We start from the raw sequence: 24,159 nt of genomic DNA on the forward strand, positions 1-24,159 counted from the left end.
ACTCAGGCCCAGCCCGGCCTCGCTCCGGCCGCCGCCACCGCCCCTGTTTTGTTTCCATGGCAACAGGAGGCGCGAGGCCGGTTCCAAACATAACGCGCTGTGGAAAACATGCAGCTCGGGGGACCCCCCCCCCACCCCCGCAGCCCCCGCTCGGGGCCGAGCCCTGCGGGGCCCCCAGAGCAGCCCAGACCTCGTGCAGATTTGCGAGGGCCCCCAGAGCCCGTCCAGGAGCACAAAACCCCCCTCTCCTAGGCCCGCCGCGCCTTCGGGGGTTCAGGGCTCCCCTCGGCCGAGGTACCCTGACCCTCCAAGGCACGCCGCGCTGAGAGCCCTTCCCCCCTTCGCGAGCCACCTCTGGATCAGGCGGCGTCCGCCCTCCCCCGAAGCCCTCGGCCCCGCCCCACGCCGTCAGGCAGCCTCTCTGGCCGGGATAAGCCGCGCCCTCCTGAGGGCCTCCCCCGGCTCTCCACCGCGATCCGCCTGAGGGGCGGGGGGCGGATCCGCACAGTGGAGGGCGGAAGCGCAGGGGGAGGTGCTTCCGGGACAGAGGGCGGGCAAGATGGCGGCGCCCATGGAGCTGTTCTGCTGGTCAGGGGGCTGGGGCCTGCCCTCAGTGGACCTGGACAGCCTGGCCGTGCTGGTGAGGAGCGGCGCCGGCGCCCTCTGCTGCGCCCTGGAGGACTGGGGAGGGGGCCCGGACTAGCCGGTCATTCGAATTTTGCCAGGGCGCCTCAGCACGCGTGCAATGGGGGAAACTGAGGCCATCAAAGAGCGTGACTGGCCGGTATAGACTCAGTGTCCTGTGTCGTAGCAGCCTAGGTTTTGTTTAGCGATGGAAAGAGGCCTGATCAGGGGTTCAGAAGATGAGTTTTAGTTCTTGAACATCCATTTACTGGCTCTGTGACCTTGGGACGATCCCTTCTTTCTGGGCGCTGTTTCTTCATCCAGAGGTTTACTAAGGCTGGACGATCTCAGGGTTCTCCGGCTCGGCATTGCTGCTTTCTCCTCAGCCTCCCTTTCCTCCTCCTCAATCAACAGCATTTACTGAGTTTATTCTTTATTTAACCAAAGGGCCCACAGCCAGGCTCTGTAGAAAATGCTTTGGAGCCAGGCAGACTAGTTCACTTCACACATTCACTCACTCATTTAATAAGCATGTATTAGGCCTCTTCCAAATACTAAACATTGGCATGCAAAGATGAATAGCATTTGGTCCCTCCCCTGAAGTTGTTCACAGAAAGATAGACGTGTCAGCAAATAAGTGTAATAAAATGTTCAGGTGCTAAATTACAAGTAGGAACAGGCCATAGAGACTGCCCAGGAAGGAATGGTTAGTGCTTCCAAATGAGGCTAGGTGTTCACCAGGTAGATGGCAGGAGAGGAGAGAGAGGGAAGGATTTTCCTGGCTGACTTGTAATCATGGACATGTCCATAATCTCTGTGAGCCTTGTGTTGCCCATTGTAAAATGGGAACAGTAATGTCTACCTCTTTTTTTGTGAGGCAATTCCTAAGCATAGGGCATAGCACAAAAGGTATTCAATAAATGTTATTTCTTTTCTTGATTCCCCTGTGGGGGCCATGTCCCTGGCCTCTCTGCCTTCTGCTTCCTTCCCTGCAGACCTATGCCAGATTTACTGGTGCCCCACTCAAGGTGCACAAGATCACCAACCCCTGGCGGAGCCCTTCAGGTACCCAGTGTCCCTGGGGGGTGAGGAAGGGAGTGTACAAGGGGAAGAGCAGGAGACAGACAGGGATGTGATGCAGTTATGTATGGATAGGCAGCTCTCTGGTGGACATACTTCTTTCTCAACGTCAGGAACTCTGCCTGCCCTTCAGACCAGTCATGGAGAGGTCATCTCAGTACCACACAAGATCATCACCCACCTTCGAAAAGAGGTAGGTGGCTTGGGTAGGGGGGCTGCCAGTGAGAGACGTTCAGTCAATTCAGTGCAACACACATTTATTGAGTACCAAATATATGCCAAACCAGACACAGGGGACCGAGCTTCAAGGAACATATAGTCTGGTTGAGGAGACACAGACGTGTTGCTGTGATGTAGTAAGTAGTAGGGTAGAGATTCAGCTAGGCCACTGTCAAGGCATCTGGAGGCACAATGACTTCTGCCTGCTGGGTGAGGAGGGAGAGATGAACAGGCTGATGACACATGGAAGGGAAAGGAGAGTAGGAGAGAACAGTTGGCTCAGATGAGGTCCTCAAAGATGAGACCAGAAAAAAAAAGGTGGCACCAGACAGGGATTGCTAAGGGCCATTGCCCTTTTTTCAGGGACCAGGTTGGGCTTTATAATATGGGGCTCAGGATGGATGAGGCTAAGAGCCAGGGTGGGGAAGTTGAGAGAGCATTACGAGAGGATTGGGGAGGCCTAGGCTGTGCTTTTCACTGTCATTGGCTGTGTGACCTTGAGCAAATTGCTTAACCTCTCAGAGCCGTAAGCTTCTTATTTGTAAAACTATGGGGCTTAGCCAGGATGCTTTCCAAGGGCTCTTCTAGTTTCATGGTCTGGTTCCAAAAGTGAACATATTGTCAGAAATGGGGCCCTCATTCATTTCTACTTTCCCAAAGGTGGAGGAACCAGGGAATTAATGGAGGCTTGAGAGGGGATCCAGGTAAAAGCCAGAGTTCCTGGCGGGACTGGGCCATTGTTGCCTTATGTATGAACACAGCTTTCCCAGTTTCCAAAGAGTTTTCTCCTAACACAGCCACACTGAGAGAAAGATTATTATCCCTATTCCATGAGGGAGAATGAGGCTCAGAGAGATTTAAGGATCACACTCAAGAGGTTATTTGGGGACAGCGTTTACTCAGGATGTGGAGGAGGGTGCTGAGGAGCAGATACTGGAGCCTACAAGGTGTGGCAGGCTGAGACCTGGGGGTATGGTTGGAATGTGTGTGGTGGTGGCGCCTGGGCCATGGAATGACATAGAAGAAACACCCAAGAGCTGGGCACTGGGGCCCTAGACGTGGGTTCACTGGGTCTTGGGAGCATGAGGATGGCGTCCCCTAGTACCCGAGGCACTGACTGAGGCCCAACCTGCATCTGAGCTCCGCTCTGCTAGTTTTGTGGTGTCTGGATCGGAGAAGTTACTGTTAGAAAGTTGCCGTCAGCAGGCATCCTGCCAGCTTTCTGTGGAAACTCTGGGAGCTGCTCCTGGTTTGTGGCTGGGCCTTCCTTCCAACTCCCAATGGGCGCGGGACCTTGACGGCCAGCAGGCTCCAAGGTCCAGGCTTCCCGCCAACAGCAACAGGCTACTGACTGGGCCCAGGCAAGGGGGCCTCAGCGAGCAAAGCCCCACACTCTACCTCTGCTACACTCAGAGGTCAGTGTGGGTGGTGCCAGACAGGATGCCTCCCTCCTTGAGGAAGTGTCCCTGGAGTCCTCCAGCATCCACCTCACAGTGGATGTTTCCTCCACAGAAGTACAATGCTGATTATGATCTGTCAGCCCGGCAAGGAGCAGACACCTTGGCCTTTATGTCTCTGCTGGAGGAGAAGCTGCTCCCGGTGCTGGTGAGTGTGCCCAGACCTCCCAGCATGGGTGGTCAGTGGGGGAGGGGGTCAGGCATACACACAGACACCCCCCCACACCCCCCCCACAGGCTTGGAGCAGCGTGGGGACCAGAAGCCCACCCTGGGTCAGGCAGGTGCACTGGCTCAGACCTGCTTCTTCCTTCCTATACACCCAATCCAGATACATACTTTCTGGGTAGACGCCAAGAACTATGTGGAAGTAACCCGGAAGTGGTACGCAGAGGCTATGCCCTTTCCCCTCAACTTCTTCCTGCCTGGCCGCATGCAGCGGCAGTACGTGGAGCGGCTGCAGCTGCTGTGTGGGGAGCACAGGCCAGAGGAGGAGGAAGAGCTGGAGAAGGAGGTACCTCTGGGACAGGGGGCTGTTGTATGAGAGGAGTCCCCAGGGCAATGGCCAGGAGTGGGAGTGCCTGGCAGGGGAGGTGGCACTGTTCCCGCAGCCGCAAGCTGACCTGGTGTCCCCCTATAGCTATACCAGGAAGCTCGGGAATGCCTGACCCTTCTCTCTCAGCGCCTGGGCTCTCAGAAATTCTTCTTTGGAGATGCGTGAGTCTGACTCCCGGGGAATCATAGGTGGCTTGGAAGAAGGTACAGGTTCAGACAGCCACAGAGGCTAGGGTGGGCTCAGGCTCTGGAAAAGAGGTCCTCGGGACAGACATTGGATCTGGTGACAGTGGGGCTGTGTGTGGGCCCGGAGCCGCCTCAGTGGTACAGGAGGGTGGGAGGGCCGCCAGGCCCAGGAGGGGCCTGCTGGGCTGTGGGGCACTCAATGTGCCCTTTATGCAGCCCTGGGATAGAGTCCCATTCAAGGCAGGCTGGCGCCACCTGGGGCGCCTTCCCCACACCAGGACCAGAACTGTGTGTCCTCTCCTCCCCTGCTGCCCAGAGCCTACCTTTCCAGGGCCGACTCTTCCTCCGACTCCATCTCTCCCCTTCTCCATCCCACCCTTTCTCTCTGCTGCAGCCCCGCCTCCCTGGATGCCTTTGTCTTCAGCTACTTGGCCCTGCTGCAGCAGGCGAAGCTGCCCAGTGGGAAACTGCAGGCCCACCTGCGGGGGCTGCACAACCTCTGTGCCTACTGCACCCATATCCTCAGCCTGTACTTCCCCTGGGAGGGAGGTAAGGGGCAGATGGGTAGGGGGTGGGCGCTAGCTCTGCGGAGAGTGGGCAGGGATCCAGAAACCAGCCCCCCGACCCACCTTCCTTCCTTGCCCCTCAGCTGAGGTGCCACCTCCACGCCAGACACCAGCAAACCCAGAGACTGAGGAGGAGCCATATCGGCGCCGGAACCAGATCCTATCCGTGTTGGCGGGGCTGGCAGCCATGGCGGGTTATGCCTTGCTCAGTGGCATTGTCTCCATCCAGCGGGCACCACCTGCCCGGGCCCCACGCACACGGGCCCTGGGCATGGCTGAGGAGGTTGAAGAGGAATGATTTATCCTCATGCTCCCAGGACTGATTTTTCTACTGTCATGCATTCCAGAGGCTCCTGTGTTTCCCCATTGTTGGTATGGCTGGAAATGGGGTCCCACCCCCAGAATAAAACTGCTCACACTGACTGGGATCAGACATTCTCTCCTTTAAGAGGCTGCCATTTTTCCTCTCTGGACCACTGGGGCCATCTGGGTGCTTGAGTCTACCCACTGGTGCTTGGCTTCTTTCACTGCCTGTGCCCTGGTGCTGACATCTGCATGGACCTGGTTCTGCATCTCCAAGAAAGACAAGCACTTCCCAGTTTTGGGTTCAGCTTTCCTAGTCTCTTCCTTTCCTTAATCTCTCTTGCCATCCACCCCCCCACCCCTGTGTTTGTACAGACAGTGAGCTCACCCTGGGCCTGGGCCCAGTTTCCACAGGCAACCAGCACACAGCACACGCTCACACAAGCATGGGGGTGGAGGACCACTGGGGCCTCCCGGTCCTTTCCCTAGGGGCCTCCAGCCCCTGGCACCAACTAGAGGGGAGAGTGAGTCACCCAAACCACTGCCTCTGGGCTTACGTCACGTAAGCTCCCCCCCAGTCCTGCTGTACCCTCTGTAGCCACAGACAGCATGTGAGCTGACTATCCCTTCAATGTCCATGCTGAGCCTAGGCACCTGCTTGGGTATCTGTCCCATCACTGGCGACGCCACAGGTAGGTGTGAATGGAGTAGCCAGGTGAGATAGCTTCCACGAAGCCCACGGCAGGATCCTTGATGGTAAGAGGCACATCCTTAGAGGAGCTGGGGCAGATGGGGAGGAGAAGCTGAGAGTGTGATCCTGCCAAGCCCACCGTCTTGTCCTCAGCCCAGTTCGCAGGCCCCACTGCTCTCACCGGTTTAGCACGACCACAACTGCAGAGCCATCGGGATGTATCAGTGCCACTGTGTCCAAGTCATTCTTCTCACTGGCAACCAGCCCCACTCTCTGAGATCCCTCAGGAATGAACTTGCTGAAGTGGGAACAGGCATCGTCAGGGACCCCAGCCCAGCTCCCCTGGCCCTGAGGGCAGCTCCCATCAGTCTCTCACTTAAGAAGTCATCTTCCCTACCACCTACCCCCTCCCCCTAGAACCCTTCCAAAGCTCTGCCCTAACTCTCCAGGCCTCAAGCTGTGCGGCTGGGCGTGCCCTGCCCTCCCGCCTCCCAGTCCCAGCAGCGGGCATTCAGGGATTGTCTGTGTCTCGAATGCCAGCTAGTCACTGCCTGCCTAGATGGTGCAAGGGGGACATGCATGCTGCTCCCAAAGTTCCCACCCTCAGCACCTTCCTGCCTCCTCACTGGGGCGGGGGGAGGGGGGAGAGGGGGCGGGGATACAATCCCAGTGCAGGAGATGCCAGGACTGGTGTGGAGTGGGGGTGCCTGCCCTCCACTCACCTGAAGTGGCCAAGGTGGTAAAACATGGGCTGTTTGTAAAATGTGTCCTTGGCGATGTCCACAATGATGGGGCTGTCGACAAAGTTGCGCACCCAATTGGGTCCCCCCTCAGGGTTTAGGGCGAGGTTCCAGTCAGTCCAGCCGACCACATGGTAGAGGAGGTTCTAGGGTAGGAACAGGGCAGAGACAAAGGCCCCCAGTGAATACAGTTAAGTGTCACATGAGGGAGACGGGCTATGGTGCCTCAGCCTTTGTGAGGGGAGTAATATCTAAGGAGCAAGGGTTTGTGAGGACAGAGGCATCGCCAGAGAAGCTGAGGAATCTGAGGCAGATGTAACCGCTCAAGCATTTGGAACGAGGGTGACGGTGTGCAGATCTGTGAAGGGAAGGCAACAGAGGGGATCATGATATCCCAAAATTTGCTCCAAAGAGTAAGCCAGCTGGGGAAAAGCTGGAGAGGAGCCTTTGGTGAGACTAGCAAGGGGTCTGAGGTGGTCTGCTTTGCGGAAAGGGAGACAGGTGGTTCACCGTGATGATGCTGTGGCTGTACTGCATCCCTCGATCCCAGGAGCCCAGCCGCACGCTCTGCTCCCAGAACTTGGAGCCCACACAGGCCTCTGAGGCAAAGAGCATGGTGTCCGGGAACAGGCGATGTGTCTCCCCCAGGGTGGCTTTTGCTGGAGCCAGAAAGTCCAGGTACCAATGTACAGCGATGCCATGAACATACTTAGCTGCTTCTGGGTCTGCCAGCACCTGTACAGGGAAAGGGAAGGACTACTGGGGAAAGAGAGCCACTGAGCCTGGGTCCTGCACAAAGGGTTCTGGAAGAGGCATAGGAGCTGAGAAGTGGGCAGTGGGATGAACACAACTTAGAGGGGGTTAAAGTGACAACCGTGGAGATTCATGGGGCCCTGGAGATGCAGAGGGGGATCGCCACCACCACCAGCACCCCAGGGGTGCCACCTGGGCACCTGGTCCCAGCCAGGGTGCTCTAGGAATCAAGAGTTGGGGCAGGGAAGGCACTCTGTTCGGGAGCCAGCCATTCGGATGCTGGGCTTGGGGGTCACTAGGGCACCCATGGAGCTCCTGGTCCTTACCACCTGGGCCCAGTGGGGCAGCAGCAGGCGTTGGTCATCTAGCATGAGCAGTCGGACGTTGCGGTGTGTACTGTTGGCCAGGGTGGGGCCCAGGTCACGGGCGATGAAGTCTCGCTGGTGTTCAGGGGTGAAGCCCAGGCACTGGAAGGGGTACCCGCTAAATAGCCCTGCAGAAGGCTCGTTCTCAGCTGTCACTGCCCAGAACTGTAACTTGTGCTCAGCATAGGCATCCAGGAACCTGGCGAGGGAAAGGGTGTGAGTGATCATGGCCAAGACAGGGAACCAAGACCCTGGGGAATAGGAGGCCTGACTGGGTGGGGGAAAACTGAGGGGCCTGAGTCTGAAAGACCCAGAAGGTAGAAAGGTGAGCTGAGGAGATCTGGAGGCGGAACCAGATCAAGGGCTGGGACGTAGACCAGGGTGTCCAAGATGGGAGGCTGGTCTGGACCCCATGGCCCTGCTGTTCCCTTACTTGACAAAGTATCTGGCCCAGGTCTGGTGGTAGAGATCCCCTGGATGACCCTTGAGTGTCCCCTTCCCATTCACTGCCCCATTGGTCTTGAGCCAAGTGGGTGATGTCCAGGGACTGGCAAAGAGTGAGACAGGGCGCTGGGCCAACTCCAGGGCTCGGTGAATCAGGGGTATCTAGAAACAAAGGTGGTGAGGAGAGAGACATCCAGAGTTGGAACATAAACAGACTGGCCCACCCAGTGTATCAGGCCTAGCTATCAGCCTCCTCCCTCCCACCCCAGGACAGAACACAGAGAGCAGAGGGCACGTTCTATGTCTCTCTGCAGACTGCTCTAGCCCGAGGCCTCTCAACCACCAGGCATCAATGCCACCGGGGCCTGAGGCAGCCAGAGTGGCCACCTTGAGCTTGACATCTTCCTCTGGCAGGCTGAAGTTGAGCAACTGGAAGTCATCAGGGGTGTCCGCATAGGTGTAGGTGCGGATGGAGAAGTCACAGCTGGCCATGGGGACCCGCAAGATGTTGTATTCAATTCCTGCAGAAAAAGAAGACCAAGATATGTGTGTCTGAGTCAGTAGGAGAATGTGGGGCACTGTCTACCACTTGCCAGTCCTAAATTACTGAGGGCTGAGAGTTACTGAGAGTTACTGAGAGTCTGAGTTGAGGGCTAAGGGGAACTTGGGCTCTGGGTGAAGCGCAGACCTTCTGAGCCTGAGAGGCCCCAGGCACTCAGCAGAAGATGGGTAGGACAATCTTTTTTTTCACTGGGCATTAAGAGAGACCCATATGTCAGGGATGGGTGGATGTCAGGGTCAAAGGAAAGGTCAAAGTGTCAATTGCACTATGTCGTCTTGTCCCCTTCCTCCTTACCTTCTTTAGAGAAGTACGATTTGAGTAGTAAATCCCGTGCAGGAGGTGACAGGGCAAGGATGTTGAGAGCAGCAGCATCTGTCACGGCCCCTCCAAAACCCTTCACTTTCTGGAACTTCTGATCTGGCTGCAGGGTCAACAGCAGCCCTGAGGACATCCGCAGGGAATAAAGGGTGTCAGTGCACAGGGGAGAAACTCCATGGTGACTGCCGGCATGATTTAGCTCCAGGAGGACCCCAGCCTGGGTGAGGGGTGTAGTGGTTACCTGTGCCTGTGCGGTTGGCCTGGATGGTCCCCAGACTCAGCTCCATTCGGCGCCCACTGCGTGTGCTCTCAAAGCGGCTGAAGGTGCCAGGGTCAGGCAGGGTCAGGGGGTCAAGAGAGTCACAGTACGTAGCATTGCAGACACAGACCACTGAGCTGTAGCCAAAGCTTTTAGGGCTGCAGGGGCGGGCACCTGGGAGGGAGAGAGCACAAGAGAGGCAAGGGCTGAAGGAGGAAGATGGGGAGAAGGGACACACTAGTTGGAAGGAAAGACTGAATACTGATTTCAAAGATTCTCTTGATGTACCCCACAGTTGATCTCAGTCACTCAAAAGGGTTTAGTGAGCATCTAATGAAGTCCACCACCGTATGTCAGAGACTACCAAAGGAACATAAGGCAGAAGGGGGCCTCGGGGCTCCCTCCCTCCTCCTTGACTCACCTGATGCCCACGACACGGCCTGAAGTAGAAGCAATCCCATGAGACTGGGAGCCATGATGCCTACTCTGTCCTGGGGCTTGGGACACTCCTGAGAACAGAATGAGGAGAGGCTAGAGGGCAAGCCCCTCTCCACCTCTCATCTACTCTCCCAGGCAGGGCTCGGCTGCCTGTGGGCACCCAGCCTAGTCTCCCACCTTTAATAGAATGGAACAAAGCCCACAGACACCTGGGTCCAGACACCCTCCAAGCCCTCTGCTAATAATAGCTCTCTGCCCACCCCGACCAGGACCCTCCTCCACCCCTCGTCCTAACCATTTCTCCCTCAACCTCACCTTCCCTCCATCTGTCCCTCCATCAAAGGGCCGTGATGGCCTGGTTTCAAGGAGAGTGTGTCGTTCACTGAATTCCAGAGCCTGGAGCGCCAGGATTCCAGAAAGAGCGACAAGACCATTTGGGAGCCCTGGCCCACTCACCTCTCTGGAAGGACTTGAAAACACCATCACCAGATGAGAAGACTGCGGGGTTCCCAAACCTCGGAGGGATAGAGTATCAGCTAAATAAAAACAGGGGTGCAGGAGCCTGAGGTAGCCATACGTACCAGGTGAGCCCTGCGAGTTAATTCCGGCAAAATGGAGTGGATGTGTCACGTGATAACTATGGGAGAGTCACATGACACGAGAAGTGAGGCAATCGCAACCATACTTGTAAAGGGCAACTGACTGTCTTCTTCTGGGCTGTTGGTGATTATACACCGTATGAAATTCTGGAAGGCATGTATGGATGACAACTTTAGGAAGAATCTAGATGAAAGATCTGAATGAAGGATTGGGTAGAGGCTCCCGAATCCCAAAGGATGGGAACCACAGCAGGCACATTGCTTTCTTGAGAAAAAATTTTAGTCATGCTAATAAAGGTGATACTAATAAAAGAGGTTCACTGTGCAAAATACTGAGGCCAAAATACTGAGAGATGATTAAGAAGTCTTTGCCCTATCGAGGTTCAGAAGGCTCATAAGAGTCAGACTCTTACATGGATGGTAACAGATAAAGACAACATTGGTAACAGGTGTGCACAGAGAGGCCCTTCATGCTGGGGTTATCCTGGAAGGTTTCATGGAGGAGAAGAGGTGAGGTTTAGGGAATATTAACCAGAGAAGTGCAGGGACGATGGGCCCTGGGCAGAGGGACAGTGCTTCTCCAGTCCTCACTTGTTTCATCATCAGATGCAGATGAGAAGGAAATCACAGGACAGGGGGGTTGTGTAAAGTAGTTCAGAAACTGGAAAGTGTGGTACGAAGCTGCATCCTCAGTGGATGTGACAAGGGGGTTGTCCATGGTGTTGCCTCATGGGCCACATCATATTGATTCAGTGGGAATGACACAGAATTATGACCTGACTGACTACAGCTCTCTGAGCCTACTTCGTCACCTGTAAAATGCAGGGAATACCACCACCTCACCAGGCCACTACTGAAATCAGGGAGATAAGCACAGTGCCTGGTACAGAGTAGACACTTGGGAACCACTTGTTTGCTGTGCCTTTTTGTTTTTTTAAATTATCTCAGTGAAGTCTTTCCAGACACACTCCAGGCAAAATTGACCATTTCTTCTTCTAGGTTCCTGTAGCCTTATAGGAGCTATAGTCTCACTGAGACTATACTGAATATAGACTATACTGAATACAGTCTCAGTGAGACGAGCTTGGTTTGAATCCTGGCTCTACCACTTACTGGCTGTTTGACCTTCAATAAATTACTTAATCACTCTAAGCCTCTGTTTCCCGTCTATAAAAGGGGAGAGATAACGCCTATCTCACAAAATTGTTGTGAGGTGGAAGTATGATAATGTGTGTCTAGCACACTGCTTGGCACCAAATACTGCAACAAGTTAGGGCTGTGTTTATGGAAGGAGCTTGGAGCTCCCCAAAGGAATGGCTTACTCGTTCTAAGTAGAAGACCTGGCACAGGGTGGGTAGGTGCCAGCTTGTTGCATTGAATTGAACCATCATCACTATGTCAAATCGGCCCCATCTAGACTTCCTGTTTTTCCAGGAAATGCTGCACAGGGCTTGTTCTTGGGAAGAGGGCAGGTGATCTTACTTCCCTCTAGTTCACTCACTCCACAAATATTTATGGATATTAAGTACATACTACATTTGCCCCTACCTCCTCTGTTGGCTTTGTTTATTTTTTAACATCTTTATTGGAGTACAATTGCTTTACAATGGTGTGTTAGTTTCTGCTGTATAACAAAGAGTATCAGCTATACATATACACATATCCCCATATCCCCTCCCCCTTGCGTCTCCCTCCCACCCTCCCTATCCCACCCCTCTAGGTGCTCACAAAGCACAGACCTGATCTCCCTGTGCTATGTGCTCTGTTGGCCTTAGAGCCCCACCCCCCTCCCTGTTTCCCTCTGCAGGCACAGAGTTTGTGAGTGTCCTGTTTCTTCTCTCACAATGTGGTTTGCCCTTGAGGCTTTTATATTTTATTTTCTAAATAAAGTTGGTTATAATAAGGGCTAATAATATTTATTGAGTACTTATTCTGTGCTACTTTATGCTCATAGTCTCATTTTATTCTCATGTGGCAGATACTATTATTTTCCCCATTTTAGAGATGAGGAACCTAAGACTCTGAAAGGTCATGAAGTTGCCCTAAGTCGCTTGACTACTCAGCTGTGGAACCTGGATTTGTAATGAGGCGGGGTGGGCACATGGCCCCTCAGCTCGCGGCTGTTAGCCCGAGACCCTGAGCGCCACGGTTAAAGGTCCCGCTCCACCAACAGTCAGCCTGGCAGTGGTCCTCTCAGCAGAGAGTGGGTTAGGCCGAGGCAGATCTCGGCCTTCTCGCCGGGACCCTCCAGGCCCTCCAGCCGCGGGGCCAGCGGGTGAGCTGGGGTGCCCCGGGGACAAGCTGAGGGCTGTGTCCCGCAGAGCTACAAGCCCTCACCACAGCCACCCACTGGCCAGGTCCAGGCCTCAAAGCAGCAGCAAACCTCTGCCCCATCCCCCCCTGTGCAGCCTAATGGCAGCGGCGGTCTCCATGGGTCCCAGGCCATGGAGGCCTCAGCAACTGCAGTATATGGACACTGCCATTAAGGTAACAGCTTCAGGGACTTCCCTGGTAGCATCATGGTTAAGAATCCACCTGCCAATGCAGGGGACATGGGTTCGATCCCTGCTCTGGGAAGATCCCACATGCCACGGAGCAACTAAGCCTGTGCACCACAACTACTGAGCCTATGCTCTAGAGCCCGCGAGCCACAACTACTGAGCCTGCGTGCTGCAACTACTGAAGCCCGCACGCCTAGAGCCCGTGCTCCACAACAAGAGAAGCCACTGCAATGAGAAGCCTGTGCACCGCAACGAAGAGCCCCGCTCTCCGCAGTTACAGAAAGCCTGCGTGCAGCAACGAACACCCAATGCGGCCAAAAATTTAAATTAATTAATTAATTAAAATAAATTTTTAAAAAAAGCTAACAGCTTCAACCAGCTTCAGTTTCTCCCTTCACATTTCTAAGACTGGTACAGCTTAGATCAGTTGTCTCCCGCTAGGAGGTGGCCAGAGGTCAGGGTTAAGCTGCAAGGACACTGCACATCATTATTTGAGGTCCACCTCTGTGGTTGGGGCTATTCTCAAAGAAGGGCAATCGTTGTGAGCTGGGAATTCACCTGACTGGTATTTGCTACAACATGTATTCCTATCAATTCTATACAAATCATTCTCTCCAGTGTAAATGAAAAGCCTGAGGGCCGGCTGGGTCCCTGGGCGCCTGGCTCCCTCAGTGATGATGGCTGGGCAGGGTCTGGGGACCTGGCCCTGAGGGTGCCGCCAGCTGAGATCTGCCTCTTCAGCAGGGCCTGGGCACTGGCAGTAAGACCCATACTGGGTGCTGCACCAACGCTCCCGGCAGGGTAACTGGCCCTCACAAGGACCCCCTCCTTTAGCCAGGGCCTGGACCTCAGAGAGTAAAGGTTGAGCCTTTGGGACCTTGCCCTTTCTCGTCAGAATAGAGAATAACATTTGTTTCGGTGGAGGTTTACAGGAATGCTGTGACCTGACCGTGACCTGACCTCAAGAACAAAGGATCTGACACCAAAGAAGTCTGCAACAACTAACCACAGCCCTCCCTCACCTTTCCTATAAATGAGCTTTGCTGAAAGCTTTCTTTCCGGGAGTTCGGGTTTTTAAGGCATAAGCCACCGGTCTCCTTGCACGGCCCTGCAATAAATCTTTTTCTCTCCAAACTCCGACGTTGTGGTATTGTTTGGCCTCACTATGCGTTGGGCACACGGACTTGCGTCCGATAAGATTTGTATCCAGGGTCCTATGACACAAATGACACATTTGATGAGTGCCTCCAGTGTGCCAAATGCTACATTAGCTGCCGGTTATTTTCAAAAGCTGCTGTGCTGGTCTGCAGCGTCTGTTTTGTATTGTTTTAAAATCGTCCCATGTTTTCTACACGTGTTTTACCTGCTCAAAATGAAGCCCGGGCTTCCCTGGTGGCGCAGTGGTTGAGAGTCCGCCTGCCGATGCAGGGGACGCGGGTTCGTGACCCGGTCCGGGAGGATCCCACATGCCGCGGAGCAGCTGGGCCCGTGAGCCATGACCGCTGAGCCTGCGCGTCCGGAGCCTGTGCTCCGCAATGGGAGAGGCCAAAACGGTGAGAGGCCCGCGTTCCGCAAAAAAAAAAAAAAAAAATGAAGCCCAAGTTGGCTTCTGAAGTGCTGGCTACGTGGCAACATTTCTGGATCTGTGTTCTTCAAAGGCATTGGTCAGGGGATAACTTGTCAATAATGAAACAGAATCCAGGGCTCCCAGGTTGGGCAAGATGGATTGATTTTCAGCTGGGGAGAGGCAGGTCTGCCTCTCTTCCCAAGCTTCACTCTCCCTGTCCTGGGAGATCTCAGCCCAACAGCCTGAGCACCCCTTTTCATAAAAAGTATTTCCTCACATACTCTCTACTATCCTGAAATGAACCTATAGATAATATGACTTACCTACACACATAATTTAAGAGAATCAATATAGTTGCCTTAATTGGCATATAAAGGAAAGATAATGGGACTATTTTTTATAGCAAAATATGTTTTCAATAAGTAAATGCTTAGGCATGATTACCTACAAGACATTATAAAATAGTCAGATATGTACTAACCTAAATGGAATAAATTAGGATTTAACAGAAGCAAAAACAGCCCATGAATTAATAATTTCAATATGTAAGTTTCATCATATGTCATTTTTACAATACGTAATTATTATTGTGCTGCAAAAACATAAAATATATGATAAAACAAAATGCTTAAAAGTCAATCTTTATGAATAAGATTCAGTGCATTCCACATGTCTTCACAAATTCACTATTTGATTCTAGGCCTTAGCAATTCAGTAAGGAAAAGGACAGTCTTTTCAACAAACGGCGCTGAGATGACTGGATATCATGCAAAAAGACAAACTTAGGGACTTCCCTGGTGGTGCAGTGGTTAAGAATCCGCCTGCCAATGCAGGGGATAAAGGTTCGAGCCCTGGTCCGGGAAGATCCCACATGCCGCGGAGCAACTAAGCCCGTGTGCCACAACTACTGAGCCTGCACTCTAGAGCCCATAAGCCACAACTACTGAGCCCACATGCCACAACTACTGAAGCCCGTGCGCCTAGAGCCTGTGTTCCGCAACAAGAGAAAACCCCACTCACCGCAACTAGAGAAAGCCTGTGCGCAGCAATGAAGACCCAAAGCAGCCAAAAATTAAAAAAATATATATATAAATAAATAAATTTATTTTTTTAAAAAAAGATAAACTTAGACCCTTACCTCACTCCATAATCAAAAATCAAAGCAAAATGGATCACAGACTTAAATGTAAGAGCTAAAATGCTTAATTTTCTGGAAGAAGGAAGGCTAGGAGTAAATCTTTGTGACCTTGGATTAGCCAGTGGTTTCTTTTTCTTTTGTTTTAGGCAACAACAAACACTTGTTTTCTCACATAGTTTCTGTGGGTAAGGAATTCAGGAGTGGCTCATCTGGATGGTTCAGACTTGAGGCTTCTCAAAAGACTGTAGCCAAGATGTTGGTCAGGGCTGCTATCATCTGTAGTAGGCTTGACTGGGCTGAGGCTCTGCTTCCAAGTTAAGCCACTAACATAGGTGGTGAACTGGGGCTGGCTGTTGGCAGAAGGCCTCAGTTCCCTACCATGTGGAATAATTCATAGGGCTGCTTGAGTGTCCTCACAACATGGCAGCTGGATTCCTCTCCAGTGAGTGATCTAAGAGATTGTAAGGCGGAAGCCACAAGGTCCTAGCCTCAGGAGTCACACATTATCATTTTCACAATACCCTATTGGTTACACAGGTCTTCTATACAGATGTGTGGGGGGCAGAGGGGCTAAATAAAGGTGTAAACACCAGGAGGTGGGGATCATTTGGGGGCCATCTAGGAGGCAATCTGCCATAGTCCGTCCCCTGGCTTCCCATAAGTCATGTCCCTCCCACATGTAAATACTATTACTTCCTCCCAAGGTTCCCAGAAGTCTCATCGTCTTATAGCTTAAGTCCAGAATCTCTTTAGACAATGGTTTCTTATTTATGATTCCAAAACACAAATGACAGAAGAAAAAAAAGATAAATTGGACTTCATCAAAATGAAAAGTGTTTGTGTTTCAAAGGATGTCATCAAGAAAGTGAAAAGACATCCCACAAAATGGGATAAAATACTTTCAAATCATATCTCTGATAGAGGCCTAGTATCCAAAATATATAAAGGACTCTTATAACTCAGTAATTAGAAGATAACCCAATTAAAAAATGGGCAAAGGACTTGAATAGATATTTCTCCAAAGATAATATAAAAATGGGCAACAAGCGCATGAAAAGATGCTTGACAACATCAGTCATTAAGGAAACGCAAATCAAAACCACTATGATGGGCTTCCCTGGTGGCGCAGTGGTTGGGAGTCTGCCTCCCGATGCAGGGGACGCGGGTTCGTGACCCGGTCCGGGAGGAACCCCCATGCCGCGGAGCGGCTGGGCCCGTGAGCCACGGCCGCTGAGCCTGCGCGTCCGGAGCCTGTGTTCCGCAACGGGAGAGGCCACAGCAGTGAGAGGCCCGCATACCGCAAAAAAACCCAACACTATGAGATACCACCTCATAGGCACTAGGATGGCTATGATCAAAAAGACAGACAATAACAAGTGTTAGCAAGGATGTGCAGAAATTAGAACGCTCATAGGTTACCGTGGGAATGTAAAGTGGTGCAGCCACTTTGGAAAACGGTTTGGCAGTTTCTCAAAATGTTAAACATAGAGTTACCATGTGACCCAGCAACTCCATTTCTAGGTATCTCCTTAAAAGAAATGAAAACATTTGTCCACCCGAAGACTCGCACATGAATATTTACAGCAGCGTTATTTATGGAAACAAACTAAATGTCCATCAGCTGGTGAATAAATACACAAATAGTGGTATTTCATTAAATGGAATACTATTCAGCAATAAAAAGGAACAAAATGCTGATACATGCTACGATATGAATGTACCTCAGAAACATCATGTTAAGTGAAAGAAGCCAGACAAAAAGACCACACATTGTGTGATTCCATTTATATGAAATTCCAGAGTAAGCAAATCTGTAGAGACAGAAAATAGATTAGTGCTTGTCTGGGGCTGGAGTGGGAATGGAGATTAACTGTTGCAAAACTCTGTAAATTTACTCAAAATCATTGAACTGTACACTTAAAAGGAGAAACTTTTATAGTATGTAAATTACACCTCAATGAAGCTAGTAAAAAACTTTACTTTTATTACATGTTTGCAGTTGGTTCATTGCTTTTGCAGGTACGCTACTGCATTGAAACTCTTTTAAACGAAGTATATTGCATAGCTGGAAGTGCTCTAATACACTGAGTAGACAGATGCAATAATGTCAAGACAATGTATTTTATTTAAGCTTCCTTCTCCATAATGATCTCCTCCTAAATTATTGGGCTGTTCCAAAAAACAAAAAAACACCTTGTAAAACTTTTCTGCATTATTAATGAAGTCCTGCTGATTTATATTTGATTTTATATTTGCATACATTGTTGTTGTTGTTTTAATAAATTTATTTATTTATTTGCCTGCATTGGGTCTTTGTTGCTGTGCATGGGCTCTCTCTAGTTGCGGTGAGTGGGGTTTTCTCTTGTTGCAGAGCACGGGCTCTAGGCGTGCGGGCTTCAGTAGTTGTGGCACGTGGGCTCAGTAGCTGTGGTTCGCAGGCTCTAGAGCGCAGGCTCAGTAGTTGTGGCACACGGGCTTAGTTGCTCTGTGGCATGTGGGATCTTCCCGGACCAGGGCACGAACCTGTGTCCCCTGCATTGGCAGGCGGATTTTTAACCACTGAGCCCCCAGGGAAGCCCTTTGCATATATTGTTGAGCAGAACATCCCAAAGTCAAGTAGAATGAGAGACAATTCTTCTTTGTGCAGGACTGTCCTCCATGTTATAGATGGTCTACCTTTCCTGTCCTTCCACTAAATCCTCAAAGTGCCTCCTAATCCTGGTCTCCACTAAAGAGACGTTTCCAAAATGCCCGCTAGGGGGTGACTGAGAACCACTGCCCTTAGGGGAGTCACCTAAAACGCCCAGGTTGCAGTAGCCACTAGGGACGTACTAGGTGGGCACAAATGCGTTCCTCGGTCCCCTTTGCACAGCACTTTTATTTTATTTTGTATTTTTTTTGGCCGTGCCGCAAGGCATGTGGGATCTTAGTTCCCCGACCAGGGATCGAACCTGTGTCCCTGCAGTGGAAGTGCGGAGCCTTAACCACTGCTCGCCAGGGAAGTCCCTGCACAGCACTTTTTTTTTTTTTTGCGGTACGCGGGCCTCTCACTGCTGTGGCCTCTCCTGTTGCGGAGCTCAGGCTCCGGACGCGCAGGCTCAGCGACCATGGCTCACGGGCCCAGCCGCTCCGCGGCATGTGGGATCCTCCCAGATGAACCCGTGTCCCCTGCATCGGCAGGCAGACTCTCAACCACTGCGCCACCAGGGAAGCCCTTGCACAGCACTTTTAAAAGACTTAGCTAAACACCAAGGGAGAACAACTGGGAAATAAATATAAGCGAAAAGCAGAAATACAAAAATAGTTTGGCTGACCCAGCACAAGAGTTCTGATCCCACTTCAGCCAGCCCTGTGACAAGCTGTAGGCTTGGCTCAGATAGCAAACTCCAGCCCTGGAGCCTGGCAAGTACCATGTCACGGGCTCCTTGCTCTTTGGGTCTCAGATCAACTCCCCAAGGAGTGTGCCTCCTTCCCAGTCCCACTGTCACCTCCATGGTCAAGTCAAAGAGAGACACTCTTATGCCATGCATAGCAGAGTAGGTGCTCAAAAAATACTCAAGAGATGAATGAATGGATAAACCTTACCAGTCAACCTGGAACCTGTCCTTTCAGCTCTGGTTTCTGATCTGAAGATACACCACCTGATTACTGACATTCTGATCTGAAGATACACCTCCTGATTACTGACATCAAATGACTTGTTTCTCGGGCAATTGATTTATTGATTACGGCAATAAAGTTAGTTTGATTAACCAACTCTTTTAAAAAAATACTTATTTATTTGGCTGTGCTGGGTCTTAGTTGCAGCACGTGGGATCTTCGTTGCGGCATGCGGAAACTTAGTTGCAGGATATGGGATCTAGTTCCCTGACCAGGAATTGAACCTGGGCCCTCTGCGTTGGGAGCACGGAGCCTTAGCCACTGGACCACCAGGGAAGTCCCTGATTAACCAACTCTTAAACAATAACCATAGCATACTTGTAAAGCCCAGTGCAAATGGAAAGTATTTGTACCTCACATGCTCCCATATAATTTTTCTCAAGATACCAACAGCCAATCTTTCATGAGTGCTTATTACATGCATTAGCCTGACAACCCCATGTTACAGACGAGAAAACTGACTTAGGTCAAGTGAGTGGCAGAGTCAAGCCTAAATTCAGGTCTGTCCTACCCTGAAGCCCAAGCAGCTCTTAGCCATCATGTCATACAGCCTCCCAGATATTTCAGTTGCATATTTTTAGTCTTCTGTAAGTTTATAAATGGTCACAGGGCAAATCTCATGGTTAATATTTCTCTGAAACTTTAAAACTCTTCACTTAGAGACAAGCACAGAATCGGGGCTCAAGTTTACTGAATGAATGAATGGGTTAAGGTACCAACTGCACCTTCTCGCTGTTTAAGGTCCTGCTTGTCAGTGTTTCAGAGACTGTCCTTGGTGTGGTTTGAAGCAAAGGAGTGGTGAACTTCAGGAAGAATGAAGTTAACTCTGAACAAGACTATTACAGTGAGAGTGAGACCTAACTAAGGTGATTTGGTGGAGGCAACAGGAAGTATGATTCAAATACTGAACAACTGTGAGCCTGCTCGCACATTCCTTATTGTTCTGAGCTTCCCATGCAGGGTTGTAATGAGGCTCATTGAAGATAACAGTATCTGAGAAGGGACTTCCCCGGTGGTGCAGTGGTTAAGAATCCACCTACCAATGCAGGGGACAGGGGTTCGAGCCCTGGTCCGGGAAGATCCCACACGCTGTGGAGTAACTAAGTCCATGAGCCACAACTACTGAGCCTGCGCGCTAGAGCCCGCGAGCCACAACTACTAAGCCCACACGCCTAGAGCCTGTGCTCTGTAACAAGAGAAGCCACTGCAATGACAAGGCCCTGTACCACAAGGAAGAGTAGCCCCCACTCACCACAACTAGAGAAAGCCTGCGCGCAGCAACAAAGACCCAACGCAGCCACACACACACAAAAAATCTGAGATGTTCCTTGTGAACTGTAAAATTCCATATAGATGGCTGGAATTATTACTGTTATTGTTATCCAGGCTTCGTTTCTTCCCTCCAGGTACAGTAGAAGGAGTCTTCTGTGCGAGGCCTCTACCTCCACCCTTGCTCCCTCCAGCCGCCACCATTTCTCTCCTGTTCCCCTCAAGAAGAGGCAATAAGGAAGGGTGTTTCAGCATGAACACCCGAGTGATTATACAGGATTGAAATCCTTGCTTCATTTCTCACTAGAACTGAGATATTGGGAAGTTTCTTGACTTCTCAGAGCTTCAGTTTTCTCATCTCCAAAACTCTTGCCTCATGGGTTGTTATGATGATTTCATGCAACAATGCATGTATTATTACTCAGAGCCAAACCTCTGGAATGAGTTGCTACACCTCTCTCCACTTCCTACACTCCACGGGCTGATACTGGGCCCTCCTGGCTCCAAAACTGCTCTTGCCAAGGTCACTAATGATCCCTCTGTTGCTAAGTCCAATGAATAGTGCTCAGCCTTTTTTTTTTTTAATATAAATTTATTTATTTATTTATTTCGGTCTGCGTTGGGTCTTTGTTGCTGCGTGCAGTCTTCCTCTAGTTGCGTCGAGTGGGGGCTACTCTTCGTTGCGGTGCATGGGCTTTTCATTGTGGTGGCTTCTCTTATTGCGGAGCATAGGCTCTAGGCACAGGGGCTTCAGTAGTTGTGGCTCGCAGGCTCAGTAGTTGTGGCGCACAGGCTCAGTAGTTGTGGCACTCTGTGGCATGTGTGATCTTCCCGGACCAGGGCTCAAACCCGCATCCCCTGCATTGGCAGGTGGATTCCTAACCACTGCACCACCAGGAAAGTCCCTGCTCAGCCCTTATTCGACTGGACTTTTTACCTCCTAGAAGCACTCTCTTTTGTTTTCATGACTCCACACTGTGCTGCTTTGGATGTCCTCCCACTTCTTTGGCTGTTCCTTCTCTTTTGCAGGCTTCGCGTCCTCTTTCTGTCTGTTCCTTAGGGTTTTCTCCTAGGCCTTCTCTTCTCATACGTCATGCTCTCTCCACAGAGATAATCCATGGCTTTGACTAACCTTCTAGCTGTTTTCTGGTTCCACAATCTCCACTTCCAATCCCAATCCTTCTCCTGGGATGGACTCTGTGATGTGACTCTGCCCTCCAGACCTTTCCTCTGGGTGTCTCACAGACACTTCAGCAGGACCATCATGAGAGCATCATCTCCTCCAGCCAAACCCACTCTTCCTCCTGTGTTTTTTTTCCCCATGAATAGAACCTCTTCCTCACAGAACCTGGGGCTCATCCTTGACTCTGTCCTTTCCCTGTACCCTTCTCCCTGTCTATTCTCTTCTAAGCTACTGAAACATCTCTTGCTTGGCCTCCTACACTCTACTTTTCTCCTCCAATCCATTCACCAAGAACTGGATGGTCTAACTAAAATACAAATTCTGAAGCTACCACTCTCCCTCCTAAAATCCTTCAATGGCTCCACACTGCCTTTTAAGAGGGCTACCGGGACCTGGCATCTTTGTTCCAGTCTCATTTCTCACCTCTCCACTTGGACCATATGCTCCAATCACATTTCGTCTAATAGGCCACATTCCATCTTGCCTCTCTGCTCTATGCTATTTTCTTCTCCTCTCTTGAAAAAAAATGAATAACTATTCTTTTTCATCATTAACTTCTCAGCCTTAATGTCCCTACCATCAGTACCATTTTCCTGACACCCCTGAATGAGCTGGGCACCCCTGCTATGTGCTCCCCAAGACACATATTTGACAAATCATAATTGGGCATCTACTATGTGCCAGGCACTGTTCTAGACCCTGGAGATACAGTAATGAATAAGATTATAAAGTCCCTGGCCCTATGGAGCTTATGTTCTAGTGGTGGTGGAAGACAAAAAACAGGTAATTTCAGGTGGCCGTGAGAACTATGAAACAAAATAAAGGGGAAGGGGAATTTCCCTGGCGGTCCATTGGTTAAGACTTAGCCTTCCAGGGATTTCCCTGGTGGCTCAGTGGCTAAGAATCCGCCTGCCAATGCAGGGGACACGGGTCTGAGCCGTGGTCTGGGAAGATCCCACATGCCGTGGAGCAACTAAGTCCATGCACCACAGCTACTAAGCCTGTGCTCTAGAGCCCACAAGCCACAACTACTGAGCCCACATGCCACAACTACTAAGCCCACGTGCCTAGAGCCTGTGCTCCGCAACAAGAGAAGCCTGCGCACCGCAACAAAGACCCAACGCAGCCAAAAATAAAAAAAAATTAAAAATAAAAAAAAAGACTTAGCCTTCCAATGAAGGGGGTGCCGGTTCAATCCCTGGTGCGGGAGCTAAGATTCCCACATGTCTTGAGGCCAAAAAACCAAAACATAAAACGGAAGCAACATTGTAACAAATCCAGTAAAGACTTTAAAAATGGTCCACATCAAAACAAAAGAATCTTAAAAAAAAAAGGGGAGTAAGGAAGCTGGACAGAAGGAGTGAGTGGGACAGTGATAAGCAGTGAGTTTGGAGTAAAAGGTTGGGGGTCAAGTTCTTCTGCAGGGCCTTGGTGGCCACAGTGAGGAGTCTGAATTTTGCTCCAAAATGGAAATTCACTGGACATTTTGGGGCAGGGAAGTGACAACATCAGATTTATATTTTTAAAAGATCACATTGGCTGCTGTGTAGGAATCAGACTGTAAGGGGCACGACGGAGACCAGCCTCCAATTACAGCCTGCCACAGACTGGCCCCCTTGTTCTACATCCTTTCTGCCTCAGAATCCTCCCAAAGGCTCTTTCGTATGCATCACTCTTCACCTCCATTTAGCCTAGGTAGTGCCTATTCATCTTTCTTTCAGAACTCAGCTCATATGTCATTTTCTCCAAGAAATTCTCTCCTTTCACACACACTCCTCCTGTGTGTGAGGAGCCCTTACATCTCCTTTGTAGCTCTTATTACATTTGCAATTAATTGTACAAATGGTTTAATGTCAGTTATAGCACCCAGTAGCCTGCTAACTCCTTTGTCTGCTGATCTGTCCGTGAGAAAGCCCAGTAGGGCGGGGATCAGTCTGTATCCCCAGTACGTAGCACAGCACCCGGTGCTCGTCCCGTGCTCATTGAACATCTGTCGGATGATTGAAGAATGGATAAATTACATAGACTTTCTTTCCACTCCACCCCTCAAAAAAGCAAGTGGGTAGAAGAGGATTTGAAGATTTCCCCCTCTTCTTCATTAGTAAAATACAACCATCCCGACAATTAATAATAACAATGATGATAAAAAGGTGAAGTGCAGACGCAGGGAAAGGAGAGTTAAGATCCCAAAAGTGCAAAATCCATTACGCCTACCGTCGGCGAAGCGAAACAGCAGCCCCAAACGGAGGCGAAGGGAAATCCCAGAGCAGCCTGCAAAGCGGGGTGGGCGGGGCGGTAGAAGGGGGCTCAGCAGAGCTAGGCTGCACTGCACCACGCGCAGCCGCGAGCCCCGCGGGGCCGGCGGGGCGGGGCCGGGGCCTAGCTCAAGAAGGGAGACCCCCGAATCGTCAGGAGGCGGGACGCAGGCCCTTTCCTCACGTCCTATTGGTTGTGCTGGGGACGGACTGTTTTCGCTGACCAGCCGTAGCCCTAATAGGGCGCAAGCGTATCTGGGGGTCTATTCGGAAAGAGGGCGCGGGAAGGGAGAAGCGCGCATGCGCCTCGTTTTACACTCACCAGCACACTCTAAGGGTTGGGGGAGATTGAAGATGGATTCTTGAACTTCCTCTGTTGGGAGCCTCAGGATAGGGAACATTCAGTGCCCAGAAACTGCCCCGTTGGGA

The 24,159-nt window shown here is 51.1% G+C and overlaps 2 protein-coding genes across 7 annotated transcripts; one reads left to right on the forward strand and one right to left on the reverse strand.

The window, feature by feature from the left end:
• Positions 1-108: 108 nt before the first annotated feature.
• On the forward strand, positions 109-4,983 carry MTX1 (metaxin 1; the record flags this gene model as incomplete). The annotated part of the gene is given in 10 exon segments (XM_079929361.1): positions 109-165; positions 167-481; positions 485-640; positions 1,620-1,689; positions 1,818-1,897; positions 3,436-3,528; positions 3,710-3,892; positions 4,019-4,095; positions 4,514-4,668; positions 4,769-4,983. Coding segments are annotated over 10 exon segments (1,401 nt in total).
• On the reverse strand, positions 1,954-23,753 carry GBA1 (glucosylceramidase beta 1). 6 transcript variants are annotated; one of them, XM_079929310.1, is made up of 13 exons: positions 23,690-23,753; positions 10,015-10,094; positions 9,542-9,629; positions 9,103-9,294; positions 8,838-8,984; positions 8,369-8,502; positions 7,971-8,143; positions 7,499-7,736; positions 6,930-7,154; positions 6,402-6,565; positions 5,861-5,977; positions 5,643-5,768; positions 1,954-2,129 (listed from the first exon to the last, which is right to left on the reverse strand). In XM_079929310.1, the coding sequence occupies exons 2-12, from the start codon at positions 10,039-10,041 to the stop codon at positions 5,663-5,665; spliced, it is 1,611 nt and encodes a 536-aa protein (XP_079785436.1). In that variant the 5' UTR covers positions 10,042-10,094; positions 23,690-23,753; the 3' UTR covers positions 1,954-2,129; positions 5,643-5,662. The 6 variants fall into 6 exon arrangements, with proteins under 6 accessions (XP_079785436.1, XP_079785437.1, XP_079785435.1 ...); XM_079929311.1 differs by lacking the exon at positions 23,690-23,753 and adding an exon at positions 14,022-14,133; XM_079929309.1 differs by lacking the exon at positions 23,690-23,753 and having other exon boundaries at positions 1,954-2,126; positions 10,015-10,173.
• Between the last annotated feature and the right edge of the window lie 406 nt (positions 23,754-24,159).

This window comes from Stenella coeruleoalba, assembly GCF_951394435.1.
Source record: "Stenella coeruleoalba genome assembly, chromosome: 1".
Lineage (NCBI taxonomy): Eukaryota > Metazoa > Chordata > Mammalia > Artiodactyla > Delphinidae > Stenella > Stenella coeruleoalba.

Coding starts and splice junctions, on each gene's coding strand:
- GBA1 (XM_079929310.1), bottom strand. CDS start 10,041: ATGGTGTTTTCAAGTCCTTCCAGAGAG. Junction 9,630..10,014: donor TTTCAAGTCCTTCCAGAGAG/GTGAGTGGGCCA, acceptor TTCTGTTCTCAG/GAGTGTCCCAAGCCCCAGGA. Junction 6,566..6,929: donor ACAGCCACAGCATCATCACG/GTGAACCACCTG, acceptor TTCCTACCCTAG/AACCTCCTCTACCATGTGGT.